Source organism: Danio rerio, chromosome 9, assembly GCF_049306965.1.
Source record: "Danio rerio strain Tuebingen ecotype United States chromosome 9, GRCz12tu, whole genome shotgun sequence".
Lineage (NCBI taxonomy): Eukaryota > Metazoa > Chordata > Actinopteri > Cypriniformes > Danionidae > Danio > Danio rerio.
This window is the reverse complement of record NC_133184.1, coordinates 7,111,846-7,138,659: the sequence shown is the minus strand read 5'-3', so window position 1 is coordinate 7,138,659 and position 26,814 is coordinate 7,111,846. Positions and strand designations below refer to the sequence as shown.

At 36.2% G+C, this 26,814-nt stretch overlaps 1 protein-coding gene across 4 annotated transcripts in view; it reads right to left on the bottom strand.

Annotated features, from left to right (window-relative positions):
• inpp4aa (inositol polyphosphate-4-phosphatase type I Aa) overlaps positions 1-26,814 on the bottom strand; it is a 70,749-nt gene that overhangs the window by 4,608 nt on the left and 39,327 nt on the right. The window contains exons 9-20 of one of the 4 annotated variants that reach the window (XM_073912210.1): positions 24,474-24,621; positions 21,716-21,846; positions 21,505-21,609; positions 17,750-17,858; positions 17,153-17,170; positions 14,604-14,790; positions 7,514-7,732; positions 6,433-6,721; positions 4,315-4,344; positions 4,044-4,216; positions 3,081-3,204; positions 2,711-2,978 (exon numbers count right to left, since the gene is read on the bottom strand). In XM_073912210.1, the coding sequence (XP_073768311.1) occupies positions 2,711-2,978; positions 3,081-3,204; positions 4,044-4,216; positions 4,315-4,344; positions 6,433-6,721; positions 7,514-7,732; positions 14,604-14,790; positions 17,153-17,170; positions 17,750-17,858; positions 21,505-21,609; positions 21,716-21,846; positions 24,474-24,621 (1,801 nt within the window). The remainder of the gene's footprint in view (positions 1-2,710; positions 2,979-3,080; positions 3,205-4,043; positions 4,217-4,314; positions 4,345-6,432; positions 6,722-7,513; positions 7,733-14,603; positions 14,791-17,152; positions 17,171-17,749; positions 17,859-21,504; positions 21,610-21,715; positions 21,847-24,473; positions 24,622-26,814) is intronic. The other 3 variants (NM_001039973.2, XM_073912211.1, XM_017357717.3) reach the window with 3 other exon arrangements.

Sequence of the window (26,814 nt, the reverse complement as noted above, 5' to 3'; positions counted from 1 at the left end):
AAAGCCTTTATATGGAGAAGATTGGGCATGTTTTAAGCAAGTTACTTAAATATAGGTAGTTTAAGATCATTTGTGGTCTAATGTCTTCAGACTGTGTCACCGCTTGAGAGAGGGTCTGTGCCTGAAACTTCGCTCTGACATGATCGACCGTCATAGTAGCAATTCAATTCAAGCTTACATGCATTACAATCAAATTAAGTTAAAGTTACAAGCAAAAGTAATTATATATAACATAGTTAACCTGCAGCTTTATAGCATATAGGTGAAGTCTATGTAAAGAGTATTTGTGTATTAGTTGTATGTGTTGTCCTGGAAGTCCTAGATCAGGGATGGCCAACCCTGTTCCTGGAGAGCCACCTTCCAGCAGATTTCAGTTGCTACCCATATCAAACACACCTGAATCAATTAATTAGGACCTGAACACCACGTGATAATTACAGGCAGGTGTGTTTCATATGGGTTGCAACTGAAATCTGCAGGAAGGTGGCTCTCCAGGAACAGTTTTGGCCACCCCCTGTCCCAGATAGTTGGCATCATCTCTTCACAGGTCATATTCAGCTTGGAACACGACTTCATGTGTACTTTCTGTCTTGTGGCCTTGTATTGTGTGTGTATAATCCATAGCGTGTCCCATATGTTAATTTTTTTATGCTCTGAAGTGTACTCATCACATCTTAATGCATTGTGTGGCGAAGCCCACACTGCTGTAGACTTCAAACAACTGGAACATAAGCTTCATTTTAGGGTAGACTACAGCTTTAAATCACATTAAAAAGTTATGTCCCAACCCCTCCAGCTTCTTTCTGATTTTTGTGGACTAAAATGATTTATGCAGCAATATTTAAGTAGTTTTTTGGGGGTTGGCTGTGAAATGATAGGACAATAAACAATCTTGTCAACTTTATATTTCTATTTTTGACCTCGAGAACCAGTGGAGTCCACACTGCTGCAACCTCCACACAATTTGCAACCCAAAAGTAAAAAAAAAAAAAAAGAAAATGCACACAAAAACTTGGTTTCATTTTTCCACTGTGGTGATAATAACGGAACAGAGGGAACTTCTTGGGTCTTCACGAGACATGATCTGAATAACATATGGGTTGGTGTCTGTTCCATGCAGCATATTTAAGCGTTGGCAGATTTAGGCACTTTCAGTTGTGAGCGATCGCCCAGGGGTGCGTTTACACAAACCATTGTTAGCCAACTAAAGTCGCAAGTTCCGTCATTACAAACATAGCTTGTTGATTTACCGTTTCCCAAATCTGTCGCTCAAATGAACATTCGCAAACTTGAGCACTCGCAACTACAGCTCTGGATAAGTCCTGTCTGTGTTCTATTCCCACTTATCCCCCCTATGTCCTATTCATTTAGAACATTTTAACATTCAAATCGGGGCTGTGCAATTAATCGAAAATCGGATTTCAATTTTGGCTTTAAACGATTATTATTATACAAAAAATATTAGAGGAAATACTGTTAAAATTCCTTGCTCTGTTAAACATAAATTGGGAAATATTTATTTAAAAAAAAAATTCTCAGGAGCGCTAATCATTTTGACTTCAACTGATAATCGTTTTAAATAATCGTGATTACAATTATGACCAAAATAATCGTGAATAGGATTTTTCCCAAAATCAAGCAGCCCTAATTCAAATTTGGAATTATTAAGAGTAAAAAAGCATTAAGGTCATCTTTCTTAGGTGTAATTTGCTTTCAAACTATTTTTACAGTTCAGTTTTAGCGATCTTCATGTTTACAACTGTGCTCTCTTCGCAGTGCACTTTGAAAACGTTGGTGTCATTTTGAACACAGCCTCATGGTGAAAGCTACATGTGACCTATAATTTAAAAGTGGAATTTATGTCACGCCACCAAAGCTTGTGAAAACAAAAAGCATACGTTAATTATTTTATTTATAGTGGATTATTTATTAAGTAGCTGTACTGTATATGACATGGGCCTGCTGGTTAGAACTGGTCAGCATATGTGTGCGAACAGTGTAATTTAGCAAATTGTAATCTGGCTTTGTTGTTGATTCTGGCTTGTTGATTTTCCCATGTTGTCACACAGGGAAGCAGTGTGTTTGAGGTTTTCCTTAAATACTATTCTACAGTTGTGCCTCCAATTAACTCAAATGTTGTCAATTAGCCAATCAGACACTTCCAAAACCTTGACACCATCATCTGAGCTTTTTCAAAGGCTTAATAATCTTATTGTATGTAAACTTGACTTTCAAGAAAAAGTTATAACAATTTCTCCCAAAAAATCTCTCTCATTATTCTGCTATTAAGCATAACCGAAACAAATGTAATAATCCTAACATACCTAACAGAGAAAAAGTTTAGTCACATTAACATCTGACTTTTTTAAATGCTTATGTGCCTTTGTACACGGTGTATGTAAACTTCTGGTTTCAACTGTATAATGTAAACAAACCTATAGATAATCTGAGGTTATCCCGGGACAATGCGATGAGGTGTCGAGTGTGTGTTGAAATAAGTCTGATTAATTAATCACGGTATGTCCATTTTTAATCTAAAACCCACTGAAAGTGCTTGCAAGTCTTTAGCTCTGCCCTCTGACATACCTCCAGGAGCTTAGAGAGAATCAGAACATTTCTTAACATTTCTGTACAAATCTGATAAGCTCAAAACTTTTGAGAGATATCATGGATGCAAAGCAAGATTAAGATGAGACTGGCAAAGACTTACTTCTCGGCTAGCGTTTGCTGCTCATTGATTCCTACATTGAATAAGACTGGCTGAACGCGCAGCAGCATGCCATTCTGGATCTCTCGTGGCAGCGCATCAAACATGACTCCCGGTAGGGGAATGCGCACATTAAAGCCGTCTCTGTTGCCCGTGATGACCGGCAGCATGTCGGGACTGAAGCTGGAGGTGGCTTGGGTAATTTTAAAGGTGACGTTGCGAAGGTCCATGACTCCTACACTCATGTCCTCCAGCATGGCCAGCTCTTCTCCTTTAAGGGGACAGAACTTAAAAGTTAGAGTTGACACATTCAGATTCATTCAAAGCCATGGAAAAGTTAAAAATGGAAGGTGAGCTGTGTTTGTGTTATTACCATAGGTGCTCAGGAGACCCTCAAACTGGACCAGCAAGCCGATAGTGTGGAGCTGTCTGAGGAAGCCACTGTCACTGAGACAGTTCCTCAGCTTTACCACAAACCCACAGATCAGGGCCGTCAGCTGAGGAGGGACGCAGGATTGTTTTTACAAATTAGTGAAATTATAGTTTACAGTCAGCTAAGGAAATGTCTATTCACTGGATAAAGTAGTAGAGATGGACTGATGAACGAACGGATGGAAATAATCTTTAATATAGTTGAGGTAAACGAAAAAAAAAGACTTAAAATAAACAAAATACAATACTATTTAAAAATTAAGTACTATTGTGCAATCTAAATTTTACTTTTTAAAAACAAAACTAAGCGAGGCAGTGGCGCAGTAGGTAGTGCTGCCGCCTCACAGCAAGAAGGTTGCTGGTTTGAGCCTCGGCTGAGTCAGATGGCGTTTCTGTGTGGAGTTTGCATGTTCTCCCTGCGTTCGCGTAGGTTTCCTCCGGGTGCGTATCTAAATATATATCTTACTTTATATACATTTAATTATCTACATTTATACATTTATTTATAGCCTAAAGTGACATCTAAAGGCTTAACTAGGTTAATTAGATTAACTAGGCAGATTGTTTTAATTAGGCAAGTTATTGTATAATGATGGTTTGTTCTGTAGACTATCACAAAAAATATAGCTTAAATGGGCTAATAATTTTGTCTTTAAAATGGCTTTAAAAAAATTTAAAACTGCTTTTATTCTAGCCGAAATAAAACAAATAAGACTTTCTCCTGAAGAAAAAATATTATCAGACATACTGTGAAAATTTCCTTGCTCTGTTAACCATCATTTGGGAAATACTTAAAACGAAAAAAGAAAAAATCAAAGGGGGGCTAATAATTCTGACTTCAACTGTATATTCCAATTGTCAATAAAATGACCGATGCATCTCTTTAATGTGATCTTGTACTAACCGTCTGACAGAAAACCACATCTCTGCGGTACTGAAGTGATAAACTCATGGCGATAGTCGGAGCGCTGTCTTGCATCAGCAGAAACACCATGGACTTCTTGGCTTTGTCGCTCATCATGGCCACACACTCATTGAGAGTGGTCAGGAGAGGATACAGAGCTTCACTCCATTCACCTGAGCCACAAACGCATAGAGCTAATACCAGCAATGTTCAGAAAACTGTACGGCATGAACACACACACACACACACACATTAGCAGAAAGAGGCTTACCAGGAGAGGAGCCTTCAACACTGGCATTATCTAAACAGGGATAGATATGGAATAAGTGCTGTTTAGACAATCAGAACTATTTTACTATAGCCAAAATTACCCGAACATCTCATAAAAACTTATGAAGTCATTTTTGGTTTGACAACATAAAAGTACAATATATAGGTATGAACAAATACAGTATCAAAACATTAGTAACTCCCACCAGGAATTATGCTGCATTCCATTCACCTCAGAAAAACGGCAAATAACTTGTTTTAGGGTGCTTTCACACCTGTGAATCGATTCAGTTGTTCCGAAACAGAGATTACAATTGTTACATTGTTGCTCTTTGCTCTTGGAGCGGTTCGCTTTCACATTGCAAAGTTTCTAATCGGACCAAAAGAGCTAAAACAAGTCACGTGCGAGTAAACTCTCCTCACATTGGTCAGAGTGTCAGGGTTTATTTTGCAGCGTCCCGCTCAGCTGTCAGGAGAGGTGGTGGTTTGGTGGTGATTGACAGGGTGCGCGCGCGTGACGTGTCTGAGGAGAGACGCGGTGGGGAGGGGAGAAAAGGGTGCGCGACGATGCCTATTTGAGGACCGGGAGGGAGACGCGAGATTACCGGGAGATCATCACTCGTTTGCGGGCATCCGGAGACTCGCGAAACTTCCCGCCATACTCATAATACTCTCTTCATATAGCCGTAAGCCTAATACATATCCATAAAACACTGTGATAAAACCACGCTCGGATCGGATTGCTTTCTCACTGCAATCGAACCGCTCCAGGGTTCGTTTCAATCGAGCCGAGACCACCTCATTCAAGCGATCTCGGAGCGATTACTTTGGCGCGGAACAGAGCGCGATTGCCCTGTTCACATATGCCAAACGAACCGCGCTAACTGGGCAATCGAGACACGTTCCGAAACAAAAGTGTAGGTGTGAAAGCACTCTTAGTTTTGTTTTAGTTTAAGTCAGACTGAAGCAATGCTAACACTGTGTAAAATTAATTATTTTCTACAAGGATATTTTAATGACAAGGATTTTTTATTCTCAATTTCCACCTGGGGATACTCATCCCGAGGCCCCGAGTATACAGCGCCACTGATTCGATTCAAGACCAGTGATAAGATGATCCTAATGCATCAGCCAATGCATGATCCAAATGCATCCTGAGCAGCTGCTTCGGTGGTCATGGAGGTGTGGAGAGCATGCGACTGATTCCTGTGACACTCCAGGGACATATGAGTCTTCGCTAAGGTCTAGCTTCCAGCCTTCAGTGCCTAAACTGCAGCTCTGCACAAGACGTTTGGCCAGTGGAGAAATGGTCGTGCCTAACTGAGCCTGGTTTCTCTTGAGGTTGAGGCTGTCGCCACTGGCTGGCATCTGTAGAGCTGCTCATTGATGGGTTTGCTCTTCAGTGTTTGGACTCTCAGTATTGATTATTAAACCACACTAAGCTGAAACAAACTGAACTGAACTTATAAATAAATACTGAACTGACACTGTTTCAATTTACTATGATCTTCTATGTGAAGCTGCATTGACACAATCTAAACTGTAAAAGCGCTATACAAATAAAGATGAAGTAAACTGAATTGAATCTGATGCATTTTTACGACAGTTTAATTCAGTGGATATTTTCATCCGACCATAACAAAAGGGTAGTAAGTCTGTATCATTGAGTTCTTTAAAAATTTCTAAGCATTTTCTCAAAATATGAGTCAAAATAAGATTTGTAACCAAAAACCATTCTGCTAGCTGAAACAGAAAAACTTATGGCCAATTGAAGACTCAAACTCATCCCAGAGTGGATGAAAATATCCCCAACAGTACATGAGGGTTAATAATAAAAATCCTAATTTCAAAACTGATGCGTATTACCTTTGACCAATATTTAAACTGTCTATCTTAACTATCTGAAGCATTAAAGTGTGACAAATATTGACCAAAAATGAAATCTGTAAGGGGGCAAACACTTTTTCACACCACTGATTTTTCACAATACACTCGCTGATCAGGTAAATCGCACATCCGCTTTGAATGGAGTGCAGCATTTTCAAAAGAGGACGTAAAACTGAAAGCATCTGTATTACATGTGAGCAGGTTTTGAAAGAGAAACCAAAGGAGAACCTACAGGAGTGAGTGTTAGGAGTGGATGGGCATGCAGGGTTCAGAAAGGGTGAGGAGGATGGTGATAATGACGGAGCTGATAAGGGGTGTGACGAGGAAGGAGACGAGAGCCCGTCACCAGGGTTGATCCAGAATGCATTGCCCTTGCTACCTCTCTTGCTGGTGTCGGCCTGCTGGTCCGACAGAAACACGTCTTCGCTGCTGTCGCTGTGCATGCGCTCTCGGGTCAGCAGACGGTCCACACAGCGGATCACGCACTCCAGACTCTTGTCCACGTTCAGCCAGATCTTCTCCTGAAGCAGAAATATTATACATATATATGTATGCATGTATGTATGCATGTATGTATGTATGTATGTATGTATGTATATATAAATATATATATATATATATATATATATATATATATATATATATATATATATATATATATATATGTGTGTGTGTGTGTGTGTGTATGTATGTGTGTGTGTGTGTATATATAATATATATAAGTTGTTATATACATACATACATATATATACATATATATATATATATATATATATATATATATATATATATATATATATATATATATATATATGTGTGTGTGTGTGTGTGTGTGTGTGTGTATGTATGTGTGTGTGTGTGTGTATATATATATAATATATATAAGTTGTTATATACATACATACATATATATATATATATATATATATATATATATATATATATATATATATATATATATATATATATATATATATATGTATGTATGTATGTATGTATGTATGTATGTATGTATGTATGTATGTATGTATGTATGTATATATATATATATATATATATATATATATATATATATATATATATATATATATAATATATTATGTATATATACATATATATATATATATATATAATGTAAATAATAAATACAATGTATATATATATATATAATTATATATATATATATATATATATATATATATATATATATATATATATATATATATATATATATATATATATATATATAAATAAGTTGTTATATATATATATTGTCATATATAATCCTGCTGCTTGGAGGATGTGCAACTCACCCATTCCTCCTCCTGCCATGTTAAGTTGACAGACGCTCTGTTCCCCTTTCCACTCCATTTGGCCTGTGGAGAGCCCTGGTCGTTCCTCAGCACCACACGCTCAGTGTCATGGGCGGACGGAGAGCCTCTGGAAGCGATGAACTCTGGCCGGGCAGCACTCAGAGCCTGAATAGCTGTGGTTAACAGCTTACTGTCACACACTGTCACCAGCTGCCGCGTCTGAGACAGACACAGAGGATGAACACACTCATTAAGTAGATCTGAATAGCTCTTTACTAAAGAGAGAAACACTTTACAATAGACTCTTTTCACGTTCCCAGGGTTCGGGTTCTTGGAATATTCTTTTAATAACTTCTATAGTGGAGAATAAAAAATTACACGATCAGATTTATTTGTTTTTATTTATATATTTATTTTTATTTTATTAATTTTTGTCATTAGTTTACATCTTATATTTAATGTTTATATAAATTAAGTAGTCCGTTTTTAAAACTAGGTTGAACTCTTCCCTTTTTGATTTGGCATTTTATCAGTGGGAACTCTTTGTTTTAGCTCTAATTTTATATCTTTCTTTTTGTGATTTGTATTGTGCAGCACATTTGTCAACCTTTGGTCATGTTTAATAGTGCTGTATAAATGACTGACATTATGTAGGTAGTCTTTCAGATACTAATATGAATTAGTGATATTAAAATAATTAAACTCAAAGAAATAAATGGAAAATGATCAAGAACTATTGGCTCATCTCAGGATGAGAAAACTCCGCTACGAATAATAATGATAAACCGATGTGTCATCTTAGCACTTGCAGTTTTGCGCTACGTCGCCGATTTTAATCTCCATGTGCACCCACTGACAGGTAAAATCTGCTTCTCTCTCTTTCAAGTTCAAAGCAAATTTGAATGCCAAAGCATGTTAGATATCTACATAAAATATAGCCTAATAACATCATCAAATTAATAAAATAATCAGAAAATGAGAAGTAAATGACATAAAAAGGAGTAAAAACAGACAATATCTCTAAAAATGATTACAAAATAAAACGTGTAGATTATTTAAATTAGGAAAATGCGTTGATTAACCATTACTAATGGTGTACAAATATTTTGCCAATGTAGACCAGTCATTTCGTCTTCTCCGAGAATATAGTAAAGTTGTTCTGCGTCGTTTAGAATCAAGAATAATTATTGAATATTTCTCTCATTCTCGCGAAGGTGCGTGTACAGTCAGCTGCAAATCCAGGCGAAAGTTGACTTAAGTAAAAAGGTGATTCAAAAACAAATATGATCAACCACATATTTAGAAAAAATAAATACATTTAGGCGATTTAGAAACCCAGGCCAGACTAATTTTTTAAGTGCCAAAAAAGAAGCATCTCTGTGGGTCTGCAGAGCACATGAGACTGTCTGTGGGAGTGTTGACAGGTCTCACCCACACAGAACAAAACGGATAAATGAGAGAAGATTTTCCACTACTTAATCGATTGCGGATGTTTGGTTATATTGGGCAGATACAAAATAGTGTAAAATGATGATGATAATGATCATAGTAAAACAAAAAAAGCGTGTCACTACATATTCTACATATTCACTACATATCCTACATATTCACTACATATTCTACATATTCACTACATATTCTAAATATTCACTACATATTCTACATATTCACTACATATTCTACATATTCACTACATATTCTACATATTCACTACATATTCTACATATTCACTACATATTCTAAATATTCACTACATATTCTACATATTCACTACATATTCTACATATTCACTACATATTCTAAATATTCACTACATATTCTAAATATTCACTACATATTCTACATATTCACTACATATTCACTACATATTCTACATATTCACTACATATTCTAAATATTCACTACATATTCTACATATTCACTACATATTCTAAATATTCACTACATATTCTAAATATTCACTACATATTCTACATATTCACTACATATTCTACATATTCACTACATATTCTACATATTCACTACATATTCTAAATATTCACTACATATTCTAAATATTCACTACATATTCTACATATTCACTACATATTCACTACATATTCTACATATTCTACATATTCACTACATATTCTACATATTCACTACATATTCTACATATTCACTACATATTCTACATATTCACTACATATTCTACATATTCACTACATATTCTAAATATTCACTACATATTCACTACATATTCACTACATATTCTACATATTCACTACATATTCTACATATTCACTACATATTCTACATATTCACTACATATTCTACATATTCACTACATATTCTACATATTCACTACATATTCTACATATTCACTACATATTCTACATATTCACTACATATTCTACATATTCACTACATATTCTACATATTCACTACATATTCTAAATATTCACTACATATTCTACATATTCACTACATATTCTACATATTCACTACATATTCTACATATTCACTACATATTCTAAATATTCACTACATATTCTAAATATTCACTACATATTCTACATATTCACTACATATTCACTACATATTCTACATATTCACTACATATTCTAAATATTCACTACATATTCTACATATTCACTACATATTCTACATATTCACTACATATTCTACATATTCACTACATATTCTACATATTCACTACATATTCTAAATATTCACTACATATTCTAAATATTCACTACATATTCTACATATTCACTACATATTCACTACATATTCTACATATTCACTACATATTCTACATATTCACTACATATTCTACATATTCACTACATATTCTACATATTCACTACATATTCACTACATATTCTAAATATTCACTACATATTCACTACATATTCACTACATATTCTACATATTCACTACATATTCTACATATTCACTACATATTCTACATATTCACTACATATTCTACATATTCACTACATATTCACTACATATTCTACATATTCACTACATATTCTAAATATTCACTACATATTCTACATATTCACTACATATTCTACATATTCACTACATATTCTACATATTCACTACATATTCTACATATTCACTACATATTCTTGGGCGGCAGCATTCTGAATAGCTCATTACTTAGTAGAAAATCACTTTACAATAGACTCTTTTCACGTTCCCAGGGTTTGGGTTCTTTAAATATTCTTTCAATAACTTCTATAGTGGAGTTTACATCTTATATTTAATGTTTATATAAATTAAGTAGTCCGTTTTTAAATCTAGGTTGAACTCTTCCCTTTTTGATTTGACATTTTATCAGTGGGAACTCTTTGTTTTAGCTCTAATTTTCTATCTTTCTTATCATGATCATAATCACAATTATTTTGGTCATAATTGTAATCACGATAATTCAAAACGTATTCAGTTGAAGTCAAAATGATTAGTGCTCCTGAGAATGAGTTTTTTATAAATATTTCCCAAATTATGTTAAACAGAACAAGGAGTTTTAACAGTTTTTCCTATAATATTTTTTCTTCTATTTGTGTTATTTTAGCTAGAATAAAAGCAGGTTTAAATATTTTGAAAACAATTTAAGGTCAATATTATTAGCCCCCTTAAGCAATATATATTTTTAAATGTCTGCGGAAGAAACTACTGTTATACAATGACTTCCCGTATTACTCTAAGCCTTTGAACTGCACTTTAATCTGAATGTTTGTATTTTGAAAAATATCTAGTAAAATATTATGTACTGTCATCATAGCAAAGATAAAAGAAATCAGTAATTAGAAATGACATATCAAAACTATTATGCTCAGAAATAAGTAAAAAATAAATAAATAACTTCTTTCCATAAAACAGAAATTGGGGAGGAAAAGGGTTGCTAATATTTAGGAGGGCTAATAATTCTGACTTCAAGTGTATATATACAGTTATTTTCCACCCTGCAAAGGAAAGAGAAATAAATACAATAGAATAACAATATTAAACAAACTGTGCTTTACGCATCTTCACTGTAAGAAAAACACTTTAGCTACAAAAGTCTTCAGTCAAAAGCAGCGAGGGTTTTCTCGTTGTGTTTGTTTAATAATGATAAAAGCTCTCGGCAGCAGGAATATTTCTCGCTGTCACTTTAATGGTTTCTCTTTCACATCTTTTGATCCTCAACTTGTTTGTTTATTACACAAATGAGGGTTAATATGAATAATCACTAAACACCGCGTTTTGACACCTATTTGACCATTAATGCGCTCACGTTAATATGATTTTAGATGTCTGCGCTCCTCTGCTCGTCTCAGTGTGCGAATGACAAATGCTGACCAGCCGCATGCTTCTGACTGCGTGTGCATGCTGCACACACACATAAGCACGTGCTCTTTCGCGCTTTTAAGAGCAAAACGTGTACAACTGGAAAGTGGCGGTATATGATGCAATAAACGTTTATATCGATTAAAACTTTTTTATAATCGTTTGAAGCCGAAATCGAAATCGGATTTTCGATTAATTGCACAGCCCTATACAATAGTGGAGCATTTTTATGCCTTTTTCTACCTCAACACTTATTCCTCTCCCGCGCCCCCCTTGTGGACCCCAGGTTGGGAACCACTGGTCTACAGAACAAACCATCATTATACAATAACTTGCCTAATTACCCTAACCTGCCTAGTTAACCTAATTAACCTAGTTAAGCCTTTAAATGTCACTTTAAGCTGTATAGAAGTGTCTTGAAAAATATCTAGTCAAATATTATTTACTGTCATCATGACAAAGATCAAATAAATCAGTTATTAGAAATGAGTTATTAAAACTATTATCTTTAGAAATGTGTTGAATAAAATCTTCTCTCCATTAAACAGAAATTGGGGGGAAAAAATAATTCAGGGGGTGCTAATAATTCTGACTTCAACTGTATATATATATTTAAGAAATTGTGCTCAGAATATCTTTATTTTGTTTTGTTTTGTCAAAAACTTTAATGATTTAAATTATTCCTGACACAAAATAGAGAAATACACAACTCAAAATTTTTGAGAAATAGTTTAACTTCTCTAATAAGTGCATTTTATTATGATTCATTTATTTATTTTAACATGGACGTTGACGTTTTTGTTAGGCAAATGTCATAAACCTTTATTTTGACAGCACTGTGTCTTTTCTTTTGCCAGTCCTGAAAACATCAGTGCCTCAGTATTAAAGTCTTCAGTGTCTGTTTAACAAATCTGACACCATTTACATTTACTTATTTAAATGAAATTAACTGTGTAGTAATTCATTGGCTATTTTAACTGTTAGTTCATCAGGCAAAGCTCAGCATTCTTTCACAGAGTTGTATAGGGTGATGGACCAGAAAAGAAAGAAGTTTTGTTTTTAAATCTTTATTGTGTATATTCTTGACAAATTAAGTACAGTTGAGGTCAGAATTATTAGCCCCTTTTGGATGTTTTCTTCCTTTTTAAATATTTCTCAAATAATGTTTAACCGAGGAAGGAAATTTTCACAGTATGTGTGATAATCTTTTTTCTTCTGGAGAAAGTCTTATTTGTTTTATTTCGGCAAGAATAAAAGCAGTTTTTAATTTAAAAAAAAACATTTTAAGGTCAAAATTATTTGCCCCTTTAAGCTATATATTTTTTGATAGTCTACAGAACAAATTATCATTATACAATAACTTGCCTAATTACCCTAACCTGCCTAGTTAACCTAATCAACCTAGTTAAGCCTTTAAATGTCACTTTAAGCTGTATAGAAGTGTCTTGAAAAATATCTAGTCAAATATTATTTACTCTCATCATGACAAAGATCAAATAAATCAGTTATTAGAAATGAGTTATTAAAACTATTATCTTTAGAAATGTGTTGAATAAAATCTTCTCTCCATTAAACAGAAATTGGGGGAAAAAAATAATTCAGGGGGTGCTAATAATTCTGACTTCAACTATATATATATATATTTAAGAAATTGTGCTCAGAATATCTTTATTTTGTTTTGTTTTGTCAAAAATTTTAATGATTTAAATTATTCCTGACACAAAATAGAGAAATACACAACTCAAAATTTTTGAGAAATAGTTTAACTTCTCTAATAAGTGCATTTTATTATGATTCATTTATTTATTTTAACATGGACGTTGACGTTTTTGTTAGGCAAATGTCATAAACCTTTATTTTGACAGCACTGTGTCTTTTCTTTTGCCAGTCCTGAGAACATCAGTGCCTCAGTATTAAAGTCTTCAGTGTCTGTTTAACAAATTTGACACCATTTACATTTACTTATTTAAATGAAATTAACTGTGTAGTAATTCATTGGCTATTTTAACTGTTAGTTCATCAGGCAAAGCTCAGCATTCTTTCACAGAGTTGTATAGGGTGATGGACCAGAAAAGAAAGAAGTTTTGTTTTTAAATCTTTATTGTGTATATTCTTGACAAATTAAGTACAGTTGAGGTCAGAATTATTAGCCCCTTTTGGATGTTTTCTTCCTTTTTAAATATTTCTCAAATAATGTTTAACCGAGGAAGGAAATTTTCACAGTATGTGTGATAATCTTTTTTCTTCTGGAGAAAGTCTTATTTGTTTTATTTCGGCAAGAATAAAAGCAGTTTTTAATTTAAAAAAAAACATTTTAAGGTCAAAATTATTTGCCCCTTTAAGCTATATATTTTTTGATAGTCTACAGAACAAATTATCATTATACAATAACTTGCCTAATTACCCTAACCTGCCTAGTTAACCTAATCAACCTAGTTAAGCCTTTAAATGTCACTTTAAGCTGTATAGAAGTGCCTTGAAAAATATCTAGTGAAATATTATTTACTGTCATCATGACAAAGATAAAATAAATCAGTTATTAGAGATGAGTTATCAAAACTATTATGTATAGAAATGTGTTGAAAAAATCTCTCTGTTAAACAGAAATTGGGGGAAAAAATAAACAGGGTGGCTAATAATTCAGGGGGTAATAGTTCTGACTTCAGCCTGTCAATCAAACTGGACATGACAATCTCAGCGAGCTCATGACAGATTTCTGTGCAATATGCATGATCAGACAGACAATAAACAAACTGCAAGTGGTCCTGACCTTGTCAGTGAGGATTGCGAGGGTCCTCTCCAATGCATTTGTAGAGCGTTCTTTAGCAGCGCGGGACAGACGCTCAGTGTAGTAGCTGACCTGCGTCTTCAGAGTGTTGATATGAGAAATGATTTCTTTCGCTTTCAGCACATCCTGCGGCTGGTAGCGCATGGAGAGAGGAGCTGACTCTCCAACACTGAAACAAGACATACCATTAACAACAAAACAAAAACACATTTCACCATTTATTATCACTTGCCAAGTTACACAAACAGAGACTGCACTGCAGATGAGATGTGTGATACACAAGCACACACAGAGAAATACAGTTGAAGTCAGAATTATTAGTCCCCCGTTCTGGCATATTTTTCAAAGGGGCCACAATATCAAACCATGAGCAAAATTTTAAATTCTTTTACAGAACTTATTTAACACCAGTTCGTTTAAATAAGATATTCCCTAATGTTTCTCAGTGTTGTTTTAAGTGCAAATCCAATGTTGGTACTGTGATGCATGTATTCTGGGACTGTGACATGATTAAGACATACTGGAAAGAAATTCACAAATTAGTTCAGAAGATTATAGGTAAATCTTTGGCTCTTTCTCCAGCTGTTTATCTTCTGAATTGTAAAACTGCTCTACAACTTAGTCATGGACTAGAATCTGTGTTACACTTTTGTACATATCTTGCAAGAAAATGTATTCTTTTGCTGTGGTCCTCTCCTAACATTCCTTCTGTCAATATGTGGATAAATCAGGTTGCCATTTTCTTACCCTTGGAAAAACTGACTTGTGACTTGCGTCAGAAATCTGATGATTTCTGGCATATCTGGAATCCTCTATGGGAGTTTTTGGAGAATGTATCTTGATTTTTATTTAATTTTTATTTTAATTTATTAATTTTTTGTTAATTTTACCCTTCACAAAAGACTTGAATTATTAGCAGATGGACAATTGTATAATAGATGGCTATATTATTGTATATGATGACATGAAACACCTATACCACTGTTCTGTCATTGTAAATCTTTAAAAAAAAAAAAAAAGAATTATTAGTCTCCCTAAATTTTTAGCCCGTTTATTTTTTTCTCCATTTTCTGATGGAGATATTTTCTCAGCACATTTCTAAACAAAATAGTTTTAATAACACATTTCTAATAACTGATTCATTTTATATTTGCCATGATGACAGTAAATAATATGTGACTATTTGACTAATATTTCAAGACACTTCTATACAGCTTAAAGTGACATTTAAAGACTTAACTAGGTTAATTAGGTTAACTAGGCAGGTTAGGGTAATTAGGCAAGTTATTATATAATGATGGTTTGTTCTGTAGACTATCGGAAAAATATATAGCTTAAAGCAGGGTTCTTACACTTTTTCCAACTTTAAATTAAGCATTTTCAAGGTGCATTTTTTTCAGCACCTAAAAACCACAATAAATTACATTTATAATTGGTATATGTACTTTTTCACATTTAAGTCCATTGTGCTAATTTGAAAAGCACAATATGACATTTCAACTTAAATTATTGAATAATCTGCACTATAGATTTATTGAAATAGTTCACCCAAAATGGTAAAAAAAAAAAAAAAGGAAAAAAAAAGTTGAGTTATTGGATGAAGTATCTTTTAAAGTTTGTTCTATTTCTACCTGAAATTCAGTCGGATTGTGTTTGGGTGTAGTCCCAAACTTTTATAAATATCTTATATTTCATGTCCACTACAATTCAAAAGTCATGTAACAAATTAAACCCTTATGAGTCAGAGAATATTCCAGCAAATTAATGCACTATTCCTATGTCAACTGTTTTGAAAATCAGTCACCAAATATGGAAACCAGTTTGTAAGCTTTCATCAATATTCCTTTTTTATTATTGTCAATATCACTAAGGTTATAACTAAGGTACTGTTTTAACTGCATAGCAAATGTCCTACCTGTCAAATGGCTTTCGGTATGTGTTAAATGCATTTTAAGTTAAAGGGAAAACTACTCTGTAAGATAACGAATTATTATGAAAGCAATGCAATTTCAAATTCAAGCAGGTTCAAGCACTTTGTCTAAAATCCAAGCACTTTTCTAACCTTGAGAACACGATATTAAAAATCAAGCATTTTCCAGGATTTCCAGCACCCGTACGAACCCTAATAATACTGACCTTAAAATGGCTTTTAAAATATTAAAAACTGCTTTTATTCTAGCCGAAATAAACCAAATGTTACTTTCTCTCTAAGAAAAAATATTATCAGCCATGCTGTGAAAATTTTCTTGCTCTGCTAGACATCATTTGGAAAATATTTAAAAAATGAAATAAAATTCAAAGGAGGGGCTAATAATTCTGACCTCAACTGTACATACACAAATGCCAACTGAATGAGTGGGAGAGTGGTTTCGTACGAACTGGTCATTTTGAAAACACAAATGTTGGTGCAAGTACAAACGATCCTTCACATTTAATGGAAGTGACGTACAGGACTCTACACAGACTGATCATAAACAGGATGAACCTCCATCACGTATGAAAGGAAAACGGTCAATAACCCTGAAACTCACCCTTCACCTTCAAACGCACTGATCGGAAAACAAACAACAACATAAGGGCAACCCATTACAAACGCAGTCATGTGATCAATGCGAAATGACTTTTTAATACATAATATAAATAAATAAAATGCAAGTCACTCTCATGACAAGACTAAAGCATTCTCAGTATTGTAACTTTATTTCTCTCTTTTTCAACATACAAACTTGCCATTTCGAGATATTAAGCTGCATCTCTGAGGGAAAAGGTGATCACTGCAAGAATTGTTCTAGTTTTTTTTTTTTTTTTTGGTACGTTTATGCCACAATTATGTTTTTTTTTACCTTGAATTGGAAAAAAAAGCTGGATACAAGAACAAAACAAGACCAAACACATGACCTACACTGTAAAAAATGCTGGGCTCCACACAATTCATGCATGTTTTCCAAACACAAATCTTTTAAGGGTGCTTTCACACGTAGACTCACGGCCTCAAACTGAATATAACTCCAATCCATTATTTTTCTTTCACCAAACTTTTGCCACTTTTTCAAACGATCAACTAGAAATCAAGTTATTATTTGTTGCTCTTATACTGGGATCTTCTACTGGGTTGCTCTTATACTTACTGTTTTTTGGCCTCCTCAAATTTTTGAATGAGCTTCCTCAGTCCACTGCCTTTAAAGCCCTGATGGTGTGCAGCAGGAGCCCCTGTGGTCACTACGTCATATGTGCGATCTGTTCAGAAATTTTGTAAAAAATAAAAATAAAAAAATTATGTAAAAATCACCCCACTCTGGTGTACAATAGTAAGAAGAGTCAATAGGAAATTGATCTAGCTAGACCTGACATCATTTAAACAACAAAAGTTAGAGATGTTGATTGGACTCAAAATACATATAATTTATTAACCTATTTTTCCATTTTAACCAAGGTTATTTTAGTAAATGAAAACTAAAACTAAGATTAAAACTATAATCTAAAATTAAATTCTTATGACAATTGAAGACCTCAACCCTGACTGTCTTCTTTGGGCCCTATCATACACACGGCGCAGTGTGGCGCGAGACGCGGCGCAGTAGTCTTTTGGTAGTTTCAGCTTGGCGCAAGAGTCGTTTTGAGGCGTTGCGCTACGCTGTTTAAATACCAAATGCATTAGCGCTCATTTGTGCGCCCATAGGCGTTCTGGTCTAAAAAGGAAGGCGTTCTGAGGCGGACCGCTGGCGCGTTGCTATTTTAAGAAACTATAATAGATTTTTCATTAGACCAAAACTAACCCGGTCTAAACTCCGGCGCAGAGTTGCGCCTCGCTTACGCACTGCTTAATACACACAAGAGAACAATAGGCAAATATCTTTACATATGAAAAAAAAATTAATATTAAGGATATATGTAGGATATAATAAGAATAGATATAGGATATAAATATAAAGGATTAAAATATTACAAAACATATTATTTTCTAGCCTACATAAATATGAAAAATCACTGTTTTTATGTCTTCTCCATTTCGGGAGGCTTTTTCAGTTCATTCATAACAATTTGCTTTTGTACAATGTTATTATTATTAGCAATATTATTTATTATATCCATATTTATATTTGTTTTATTAAAAACAAGCTTAGATTTGCCCACCTGTCAGGTTTAAGACCATATGGGGCATGGCAGGTGTATTTGGAAATAACTCAGTATTTTGACCACACTTGGTCATTATTGTTCATTTATTCGTTTGCTAGAAATTAGAACTGAATTTAGAAATAGTTTTGAAACAAATCTTTGCGCTTAACAAACTAAATGAATTATTTATAGGCTAATTGATGTCTGTGCGTAATGGTTTCCCTATCCAAGAGCGAAAGTGAAAGTGAGCAGCATAAGCAGCATGCAAAATGATTGCGGCCATCAGTAAACCATTCAAAAGAGGCATTCGGTGTGATCGGCCTCTAAGGGTGTACTCACACTAGGCTATCGCAAGTGCGCATGGGAACAATACACCCTTAGAGAATGCCGAATCATTGAATTATTGTTAGGCCCACACGTAATCTGCCCCTCACAGGTTTATGAGGCCAACACTGAGTGTATTTTTACTTATGTAAATGTGTGTACAGATATGGCTACTGAGAACACGCGAGTGTTTTAAAGAGAAATCGCACACTTCCGCAGTTAAGTGCGTGAAACCACAACATGGTCTAACAAAAGAAATACATGGCCAGCAGGGGGCAGTTATGTAACATGGTGAGCATACTGAACTGAAACGGTATACTGAGCACGTGAGCTACCTGTAAACGGTGTGAAAACGGCATTCTTTAGGCAGCTCTGTGTGTGTTATCTTATACTGTATAGTTTAACTGTTTAAAATGCCGATTTTGGAGTGTCTATTTAGGCTAAGTGCAGATAGCGCACCTCGTTGGAATAAGCTAGTCGAGTGCTTCTCGCCATCGCTGTTTGATCAATAAAGACAAGAAAAGCAAAGAGCACTACTGGCAGCAGAGTGAGTAGCGTAACTCGTAAAGTACATAACAACATGATTTGAGGCCGCGAACATGTTTTTTTTTTCCCCACCTCATATCAGATTGGACATACATTTATTTTAAATAGAAAGGAAATATTTTTGTTGAAAAATGTAAATAAAGTATATACAATATATAAAATGAGATATAGAGTCAACAAGTGACTCATGGGTACTTAAAAAGGATATTAAGAATAGTAAATATTCTATAAACAGTTATTTTCCACCTGGTGTTAAATGTGAGCGACATTTTCATTTATTCATTCATTTTCTTGTCGGCTTAGTCCCTTGATTAATCCAGGGTTGCCACAGTGGAATGAACCGCCAACTTATCCAGCAAGTTTTTACACAGCGGATATCCTTCCCATCTCTGGGAAACATCCACATACACTCATTCACACACTCACAATGGACAATTTAGCCTACCCAATTCACCTGTACCGCATGTCTTTGGACTGTGGGGGAAACCGGAGCACCCGGAGGAAACCCACGCAAACGCAGGGAGAACATGCAAACTCCACACAGAAACGCCAACTGAGCCGAGGCTAGAACCAGCGACCCAGCGACCTTCTTGCTGTGAGGCGAACGTGCTACCCACTGCGCCACTGCGTCGCCTGAGCGACATTTTAATATAATTAATCTGTTTTTACAATGTTAGTCGCCCTGCTTCATCCATATTCTCTGACCTCATAGCTCTGCTTAAAGAACATTTATTAAGCGGTACCTGCCATAATAAAGGTATTTCCTTCTCTGTAAAAAAGTACATATTGCTTAGACAACTAGCTAGATAATTTAATCTATTTAAATATTTATTATTATTAATAATGATAATGATGATGATGATAAACAAAATATTAGATTTTTCTAAATAGACTATACTTTTAAGCGGCAGGGTGGCACAAAATTTAAATATATTTAGTTAGTTTAATATTAAATTCATTAATATTATTGCATCATATGCAAATGCTTATATGATGCGTGTACAATACAGTTTGTAAATTAATATTCTCTGTCTTTTAGTGAATTTATTAAATGAGATACTTGCTTTGTTTACCAAACAAATGATTCTAATAGGACTTATTTTTTTGGTTACTTTACTCTCAAAATCATTCTGCATGAATAAGAGGTCTGCATTCCCATGGCTGTCCCGCGATGATGTGTTTAGCTTGTTTGTTGCTGTGTGTGTGTGTGTGTGTGTGTGTGTGTGAATGAATGAATGAGAGAGAGAGAGCTTTGCCTGTGTGGGGGCTTGGTGCTTATGTGTGTGTGTGTGTGTGTGTGTGTGTGTGTGTGTGTGTGTGTGTGTTTTTGCGCGCGCGCCCGCGAATGAGAAAGAGAGAGAGAGAGAGAGAGAGAGAGAGAGAGAGAGAGAGAGAGAGAGCGCTTTGCCTGTGTGTGTGCTTGGTGCTTATGTGTGTGTGTGTTAGTGCACGCGCGCGCGAATAAGAGAGAGAGAGAGCTTTGTCTGTGTGTGTATGTGTTTATACAGACAGCTTGCTGTAGGCTGTCTGGACTGTATAGCTGGGTGATTTTCGGTTTTGTTCACCACCCCGCTCTTTTGCGGGATCGGGCGCGGTGGGTAGAAAACAGGGCGGGTCGGGCAGCAGGACAACAAATGCATAATATAAGCGGGAGCGCTCGGGTTCGGGGTAAAACCTGGCGGGTGCGGGCAGGAGCGGGATTCAAAATTTAGTCCCGTGCAGATCTCTAGCATGAATCTAGATTTTGTTCCAAATTCTGTGCAGAAACAGCGAAAAATTTTTCGCTGTTTTGCTCTGGCCCTGATTATTAGCAATGAGAATCATAATGACCATTATGCTGAAGTACTACTGAGGAATGTCTTTTTTGACAAGCAAATATTGACCATTGATAACTCACCATAACCAGACTCGCCCTGCACTCTCATTCTCTGAACGTGGAGATTTGTGGGCATGAACTCCAGTTTCTTCTCTCCTTTCAGAGTGCTAGATTTGAAGGACGCACCTGTCATGGAGATATCAAATAATTACAATGTTAAAGTAACTTTTATCAATAATTATTTCACCTCCTCTTTGATTATACCTACTTAACCAGGTGTCACGACACTTACCCTTGTATTCATGTAAATTACTGAGAGTCTCCTGATAGGTGAGGATGATAGTCTGGTACTGAGTGATGATCTGTCTCCTCAGATTCTCCCAGCAGGGCGACAGCTCTCCCAATTCTTCCAGCTCGCACACCCTGCACGCAGACACAAATAAGCAATAATATAATCAATCTTATTTTTTAAATATAGAAACAGAGAATCAGAAATGGATAGTTGCACGCATATAAATCAACTACAAGTTACTGCCAAATACACATAGCAGCTGAATTATTATTCCCTTTTAGTGCTTAATTCTGTTCTGTGAATAAAAAGTTTAGTAATGTATGGAGGGTCAACACTATTCAGCAACCAAATAAATTGAGAAATTCAGACGGTAATGTACAAAAATGTACATGTAAATGTCTTTACCAACTAGTTGCTAATAAGGCTGGTTTGTGTAGCAAGCTAGACTACTGAAATACTATTTAAACTTTTTTTTTTTGTATTCTTCTGAGACTTAAAAACAAAACGCATCTCCGCCTAAAGCTTTCGAGACCACCAAACTCACATTAGACCTCCAAACTATTCTGACTCGGTTGCTATATCTTTTCCGTCTGATCCGACTTCAGTTTTTCGAAAAAAAAAATGCTGTAATTCATTACGAACATGCACTGTTTTATAAACATTTTAAACTTGTAAAACTCACACTTGATTACATTTGATGATGACTGATGATCACAGAGAGTTGCTCAGCGCACATCAAGTCTTGTTGATATGATTATAAGCATTACTATGAAGACATGTTAATACAAGGCTATCAATCAATTTGGTGGGCGGGGAAACCGCACTCCTATGTCACGTTGCGATCGGCCTCAAAAATGGGAAAGATTTGGATCCTATTTTAACAAAAATATAGACTTATTGTCTTTATATCACCCCAATATGACAGTGGACACACTATACCTGCACACAGTTCTGTCCAAACAGCTTACAAAAGATGATTTTCATCATAGGTGCCCTTTAACGACTTTATTTCTTCTTCATGAATCAAGTCCAAACAACAATCCCCAAAAATGCTTATTAAAAAAAGGACATGACAACATAGGGGTGTCAAAATTAATTGTTTCTTTGGTGCACCGCGATGCAGATGCGGACAATTCGGTATGGGTTCAGTAATAATAATAACCGGTTATTATGTACTGACGTCATTTATCTCCTATGCGCTCTGTCGCGAGGGAGGTGAGCGCGAGTATTTACAACACTCAGCCAACTCAGCGCCGGCCCGTGGCATAGGCACCATCGGCAAATGCTAAAGGTGCTGTTTATCCAGGGGGGCGCCAGAAATAAGCGTGGTTCAGTTGGTTTTGTTTTCGATATTCCTGATACACATTCAGTTATAGACGGCAATAACTCAAAAACCTCTTACCCTAAAAAGATCTAAAGTGTGTTTCCTAAAAAAAGACAAAGCTGGTTATGTTTCACAGCTGTCTTTCTTTTTTTTGCTCGGAGCACTGCTCGGTTTAAGCCCTTGCAATATGTGTTTAGCCGGGAGAGCTCGCGCTGAGAGGAGCTCTCAGTAAGGGACCGTCAGAAAAGTGCTTTTTTTTGTTTCTTTTTTCGTTTTTCAGCTCCGCTCAGCGCAAGCTCTCCCTGTTGCGAGGTCTTAAGCCTGATTTTATACTTCTGCGTCAAGTGACCGGCGTAACCCACGGCGCATGCAACGCTCGTGGCTGTGCATTTATACTTCTGCGCGCTGTCTTTGTTGGTCTGAATAACACTTCCGAAACGCTAGTTGGCAGTGAGGTGTAAATGTTCCTCTGTGTCGAGTTTCTTCGCTGCTTTTTTGCTTTTCCTGAACACTTCCGGGATGTACAAGTGGCTCAAACTCGCTCATTTACCGGCGGACGTGCAACAACTTGAACTATGAGGTAAACACAAAACAAAACTTTCCATCCGGAACTCCTTCACGGGACTCCACACTTGTAAACAATCGCTCGCGCCATTCGCGCGGCTCTCGGTCCCGCCCAGACTCGACAGCGCCACCAAGCCGACCAATCACAGAGCTTACGCTACGCGTTGTTGCGACGTGTAGTTACATTTTTTGAGAGGTGCACGTCAGCGGCGACGGCCACGGCGAAGGGCTATGCGTCAGTGCCGTAGCATACGCCGGCGTTTGACGCAGAAGTATAAATCAGGCTTCAGGTGTGTGTGTGTGTGTGTGTGTGTGTGTGTTTGTTTGTTTGTTTGTTTGTTTGTTTTTTTGTTTGGTGCTGTCTATGTTTGTGTATGTGTTTGAATGAGAGACAGTGTGGTGCTGTGTGTCTGTGTGTTTATACAGAGAGCTTGTTATAGCCTCCCCCCTAAAATATAACACTGTATATGGAAAGCATCGTCAATGCACTGTGATGCACCGAGATATCGAATTAAACCGAATCGAAGGCATGATAATCGTAACCGAACCGTGAGACCAGTACAGGTTCACACCTCTATGACAACACTTCAAAAGCGAGCTCTGTGAAACTTAATCAAAACTTGATGATTTTTTTGATGGCTGTTTGCCATCGACTTGTAACTTCAAAATTAATTTGGTCAACTAGAAATGCAAAAGACACTATGTGATCTTCAGGTTACTATCACAGTTATTTCAAGAGTGAGTAGTGCTGTGTACACATCCAGATGATGACCTAGGGGATTTATTTTTATATTTATAAGCTGTTGTTCACTGCTGAAGCTTCTCAGTGTGTATGTAGCCTAAAAGTACGGAATAAAATGTTTCATTTACCTGGCAGCATCTTCTTCCAGCAGTAGTTTGACGAACTGTCTTGGTATGTGTAGAGAGAGCACACTCTCTGCCATCTGCTCCAGGACACGCAGGTGGTTCCCATCAGTCGTGGGCAATCGGTACATCCGTGAAACAGTGCCTCCAAACACTGCATCAATCAATAAGTCAATCAATTGATAAGTCAATACATCAATCAATCAATAGATCAGAATCACACATATTATAAGCAGTGTTGGGAGTAATGAGTTACAAATGTAATGTATTACAGTAATATATAACTTTTTCCTCTAACGCAGTAGTGTAAGGCATTACTAATGCTGCGTTCACACCAGACGCGGAACCCGCGAACAAATTGCGCTATTCGCGCGTAAATAGCCGCATGAACATTTGCGTTTGCTCGCTTCATTCGCACGTCAAACCCTGCTTCATTCGCGTGTCAAATCCGATTCGTTCGCGCGTCAAATTTACTTCAGAACAGACACGGATTCGCGTGATGGGCAGGGCTTCTGTCTGCCCGGTGACTCTAACTTTATAGCTAAATGGCTTAATTGATTTAATTGATAAAATAACTGTTTGTGTGCTTTATGAAGGCTGAAAAACAGCGTCGATACGTTAAGGGCCGTGTCTGAGTCCACTAGATCATTTCAGAGGAGCATTCAGCTCGGTGAGCTCATAAACTCCCCCAGAAAGTGAACCTGGTTGATGGAGGCTTTCAGTGGTGCTTCTGACTGAGCCAAGCCCAGTTTGACGAACTTTTTGTCGGTGTCGGCTAGAGGATTTCCTCCGGGACTTCAACAACAGGTGTCACAATCACGCCCCCACAAGAGCAAGCTACTGGTTAGTTAACGTGGCGCGAATGTCCTCTGAAGTTCAGACTTTCAAACTCAAGCAATTCAAGCGAAACACGCATCAAACGAGCAAAACGCTCAATTCGCGCCACGCCATTCATGCGTATCGTGGCATTCACACTGCGCTATTTGCACAATTCGCGTCATTCGCGCGTATCTCGCCACAGGATGTCTTTTCACGCGTTTGCATTGACTTAACATGTAAATCACTCGCGCTTGACGCGCCTTCCACCTCTGGTGTGAACGCAGCATAACACATTTTCAGTAATATTTTACTCAATAAATGTTTAGTAACCCTTGCGTTACAACAAACTTTCCGCTCGTAAGACATTAACAAATAAAAAAGATGGACATATGCTGTTATTTCACTGACAAATGTGCCACAGCCATATCACCCTGCAGCCCAAGACTGGATACTCACTGAAGCTAAGCAGGGCTGAGCCTTGTCAGTACCTATATGGGAGACCACATGGGAAAACTAGGTTGTTGTTAGAAGTGGTCTTAGGGAGTGGTCTGTGTGAGTCCTAATGCCCCGGTAAAAGTGAAGGGGACGCTATACTGTCAGTGGGCGCCATCTTTCGGATAAGACGCTAAACTGAGGTCCTGACTCTCTGTGGTCATTAAAAATTCCATGGCACTTCTAAGGAGTACGGGTGTAACTCCCGTGTCCTAGCCAAAGTCCCTCAATTGGCCAAAAAGATTTTTTTTTTTCTACGCAGTTAGGTAATGTTTAGCCTATATGTTCATATCTATAGGTTGAGGGGTTGGTTTTCTAATTGCACTTCATATTGAGAAAGCTATGTTCATCATGCTCACTTTGTGCATGACAGTTTGTGTTGTGAACTACTTGAATTAAAAGTGAATAAAATAATGGCAAAAAAAAGACATTTTGTTAAAATAACAAAAAGAAAAGGGAAAAAAATCTGCATCTTGTCAGACTGCAACAGTCTGACAACCATAGAAATGTTTCATAGTCATTTATTAATTTGTATTATTTCTATATACAAGATTAACCTCACCTAATGAGATGGGTGGAGACAACGTTTAGGACACAGCAATCCTTGGTTTAATTTGAAGACTGCCACTCGGTGATCTTCCTCCACGTTTAGTCATGTACATGAGTGCCAGAAGGTGTCGGAAAAGTTTAACAGGATCCCGTACAATTAATCTAACGTAATCACCCCAGGGGTCACAATCCAATAATTTCATTCTTTTTTTTTTTGTTTATAAATCAAAAGGCTGATGGCTTTTTATTTGCTTGTTTTTATTTTTATTTTATTTTTAGTTTGACTATTAGCTACTATATTTATCTCTTTGTCGGTTAGGGATAAAATATGTAATAGTTGAATAACATTTTAAATAATATCTCCTTGCGACCTCTTCAGGGGATCCACTTTGGGAACCACTGCTGTACCAAAGAGCTTAGAATGACTAAGAGGCGACACTCAATAGAATGTTCCATTGCAACAGCAGCAGCCCTGGATTCCGCCATT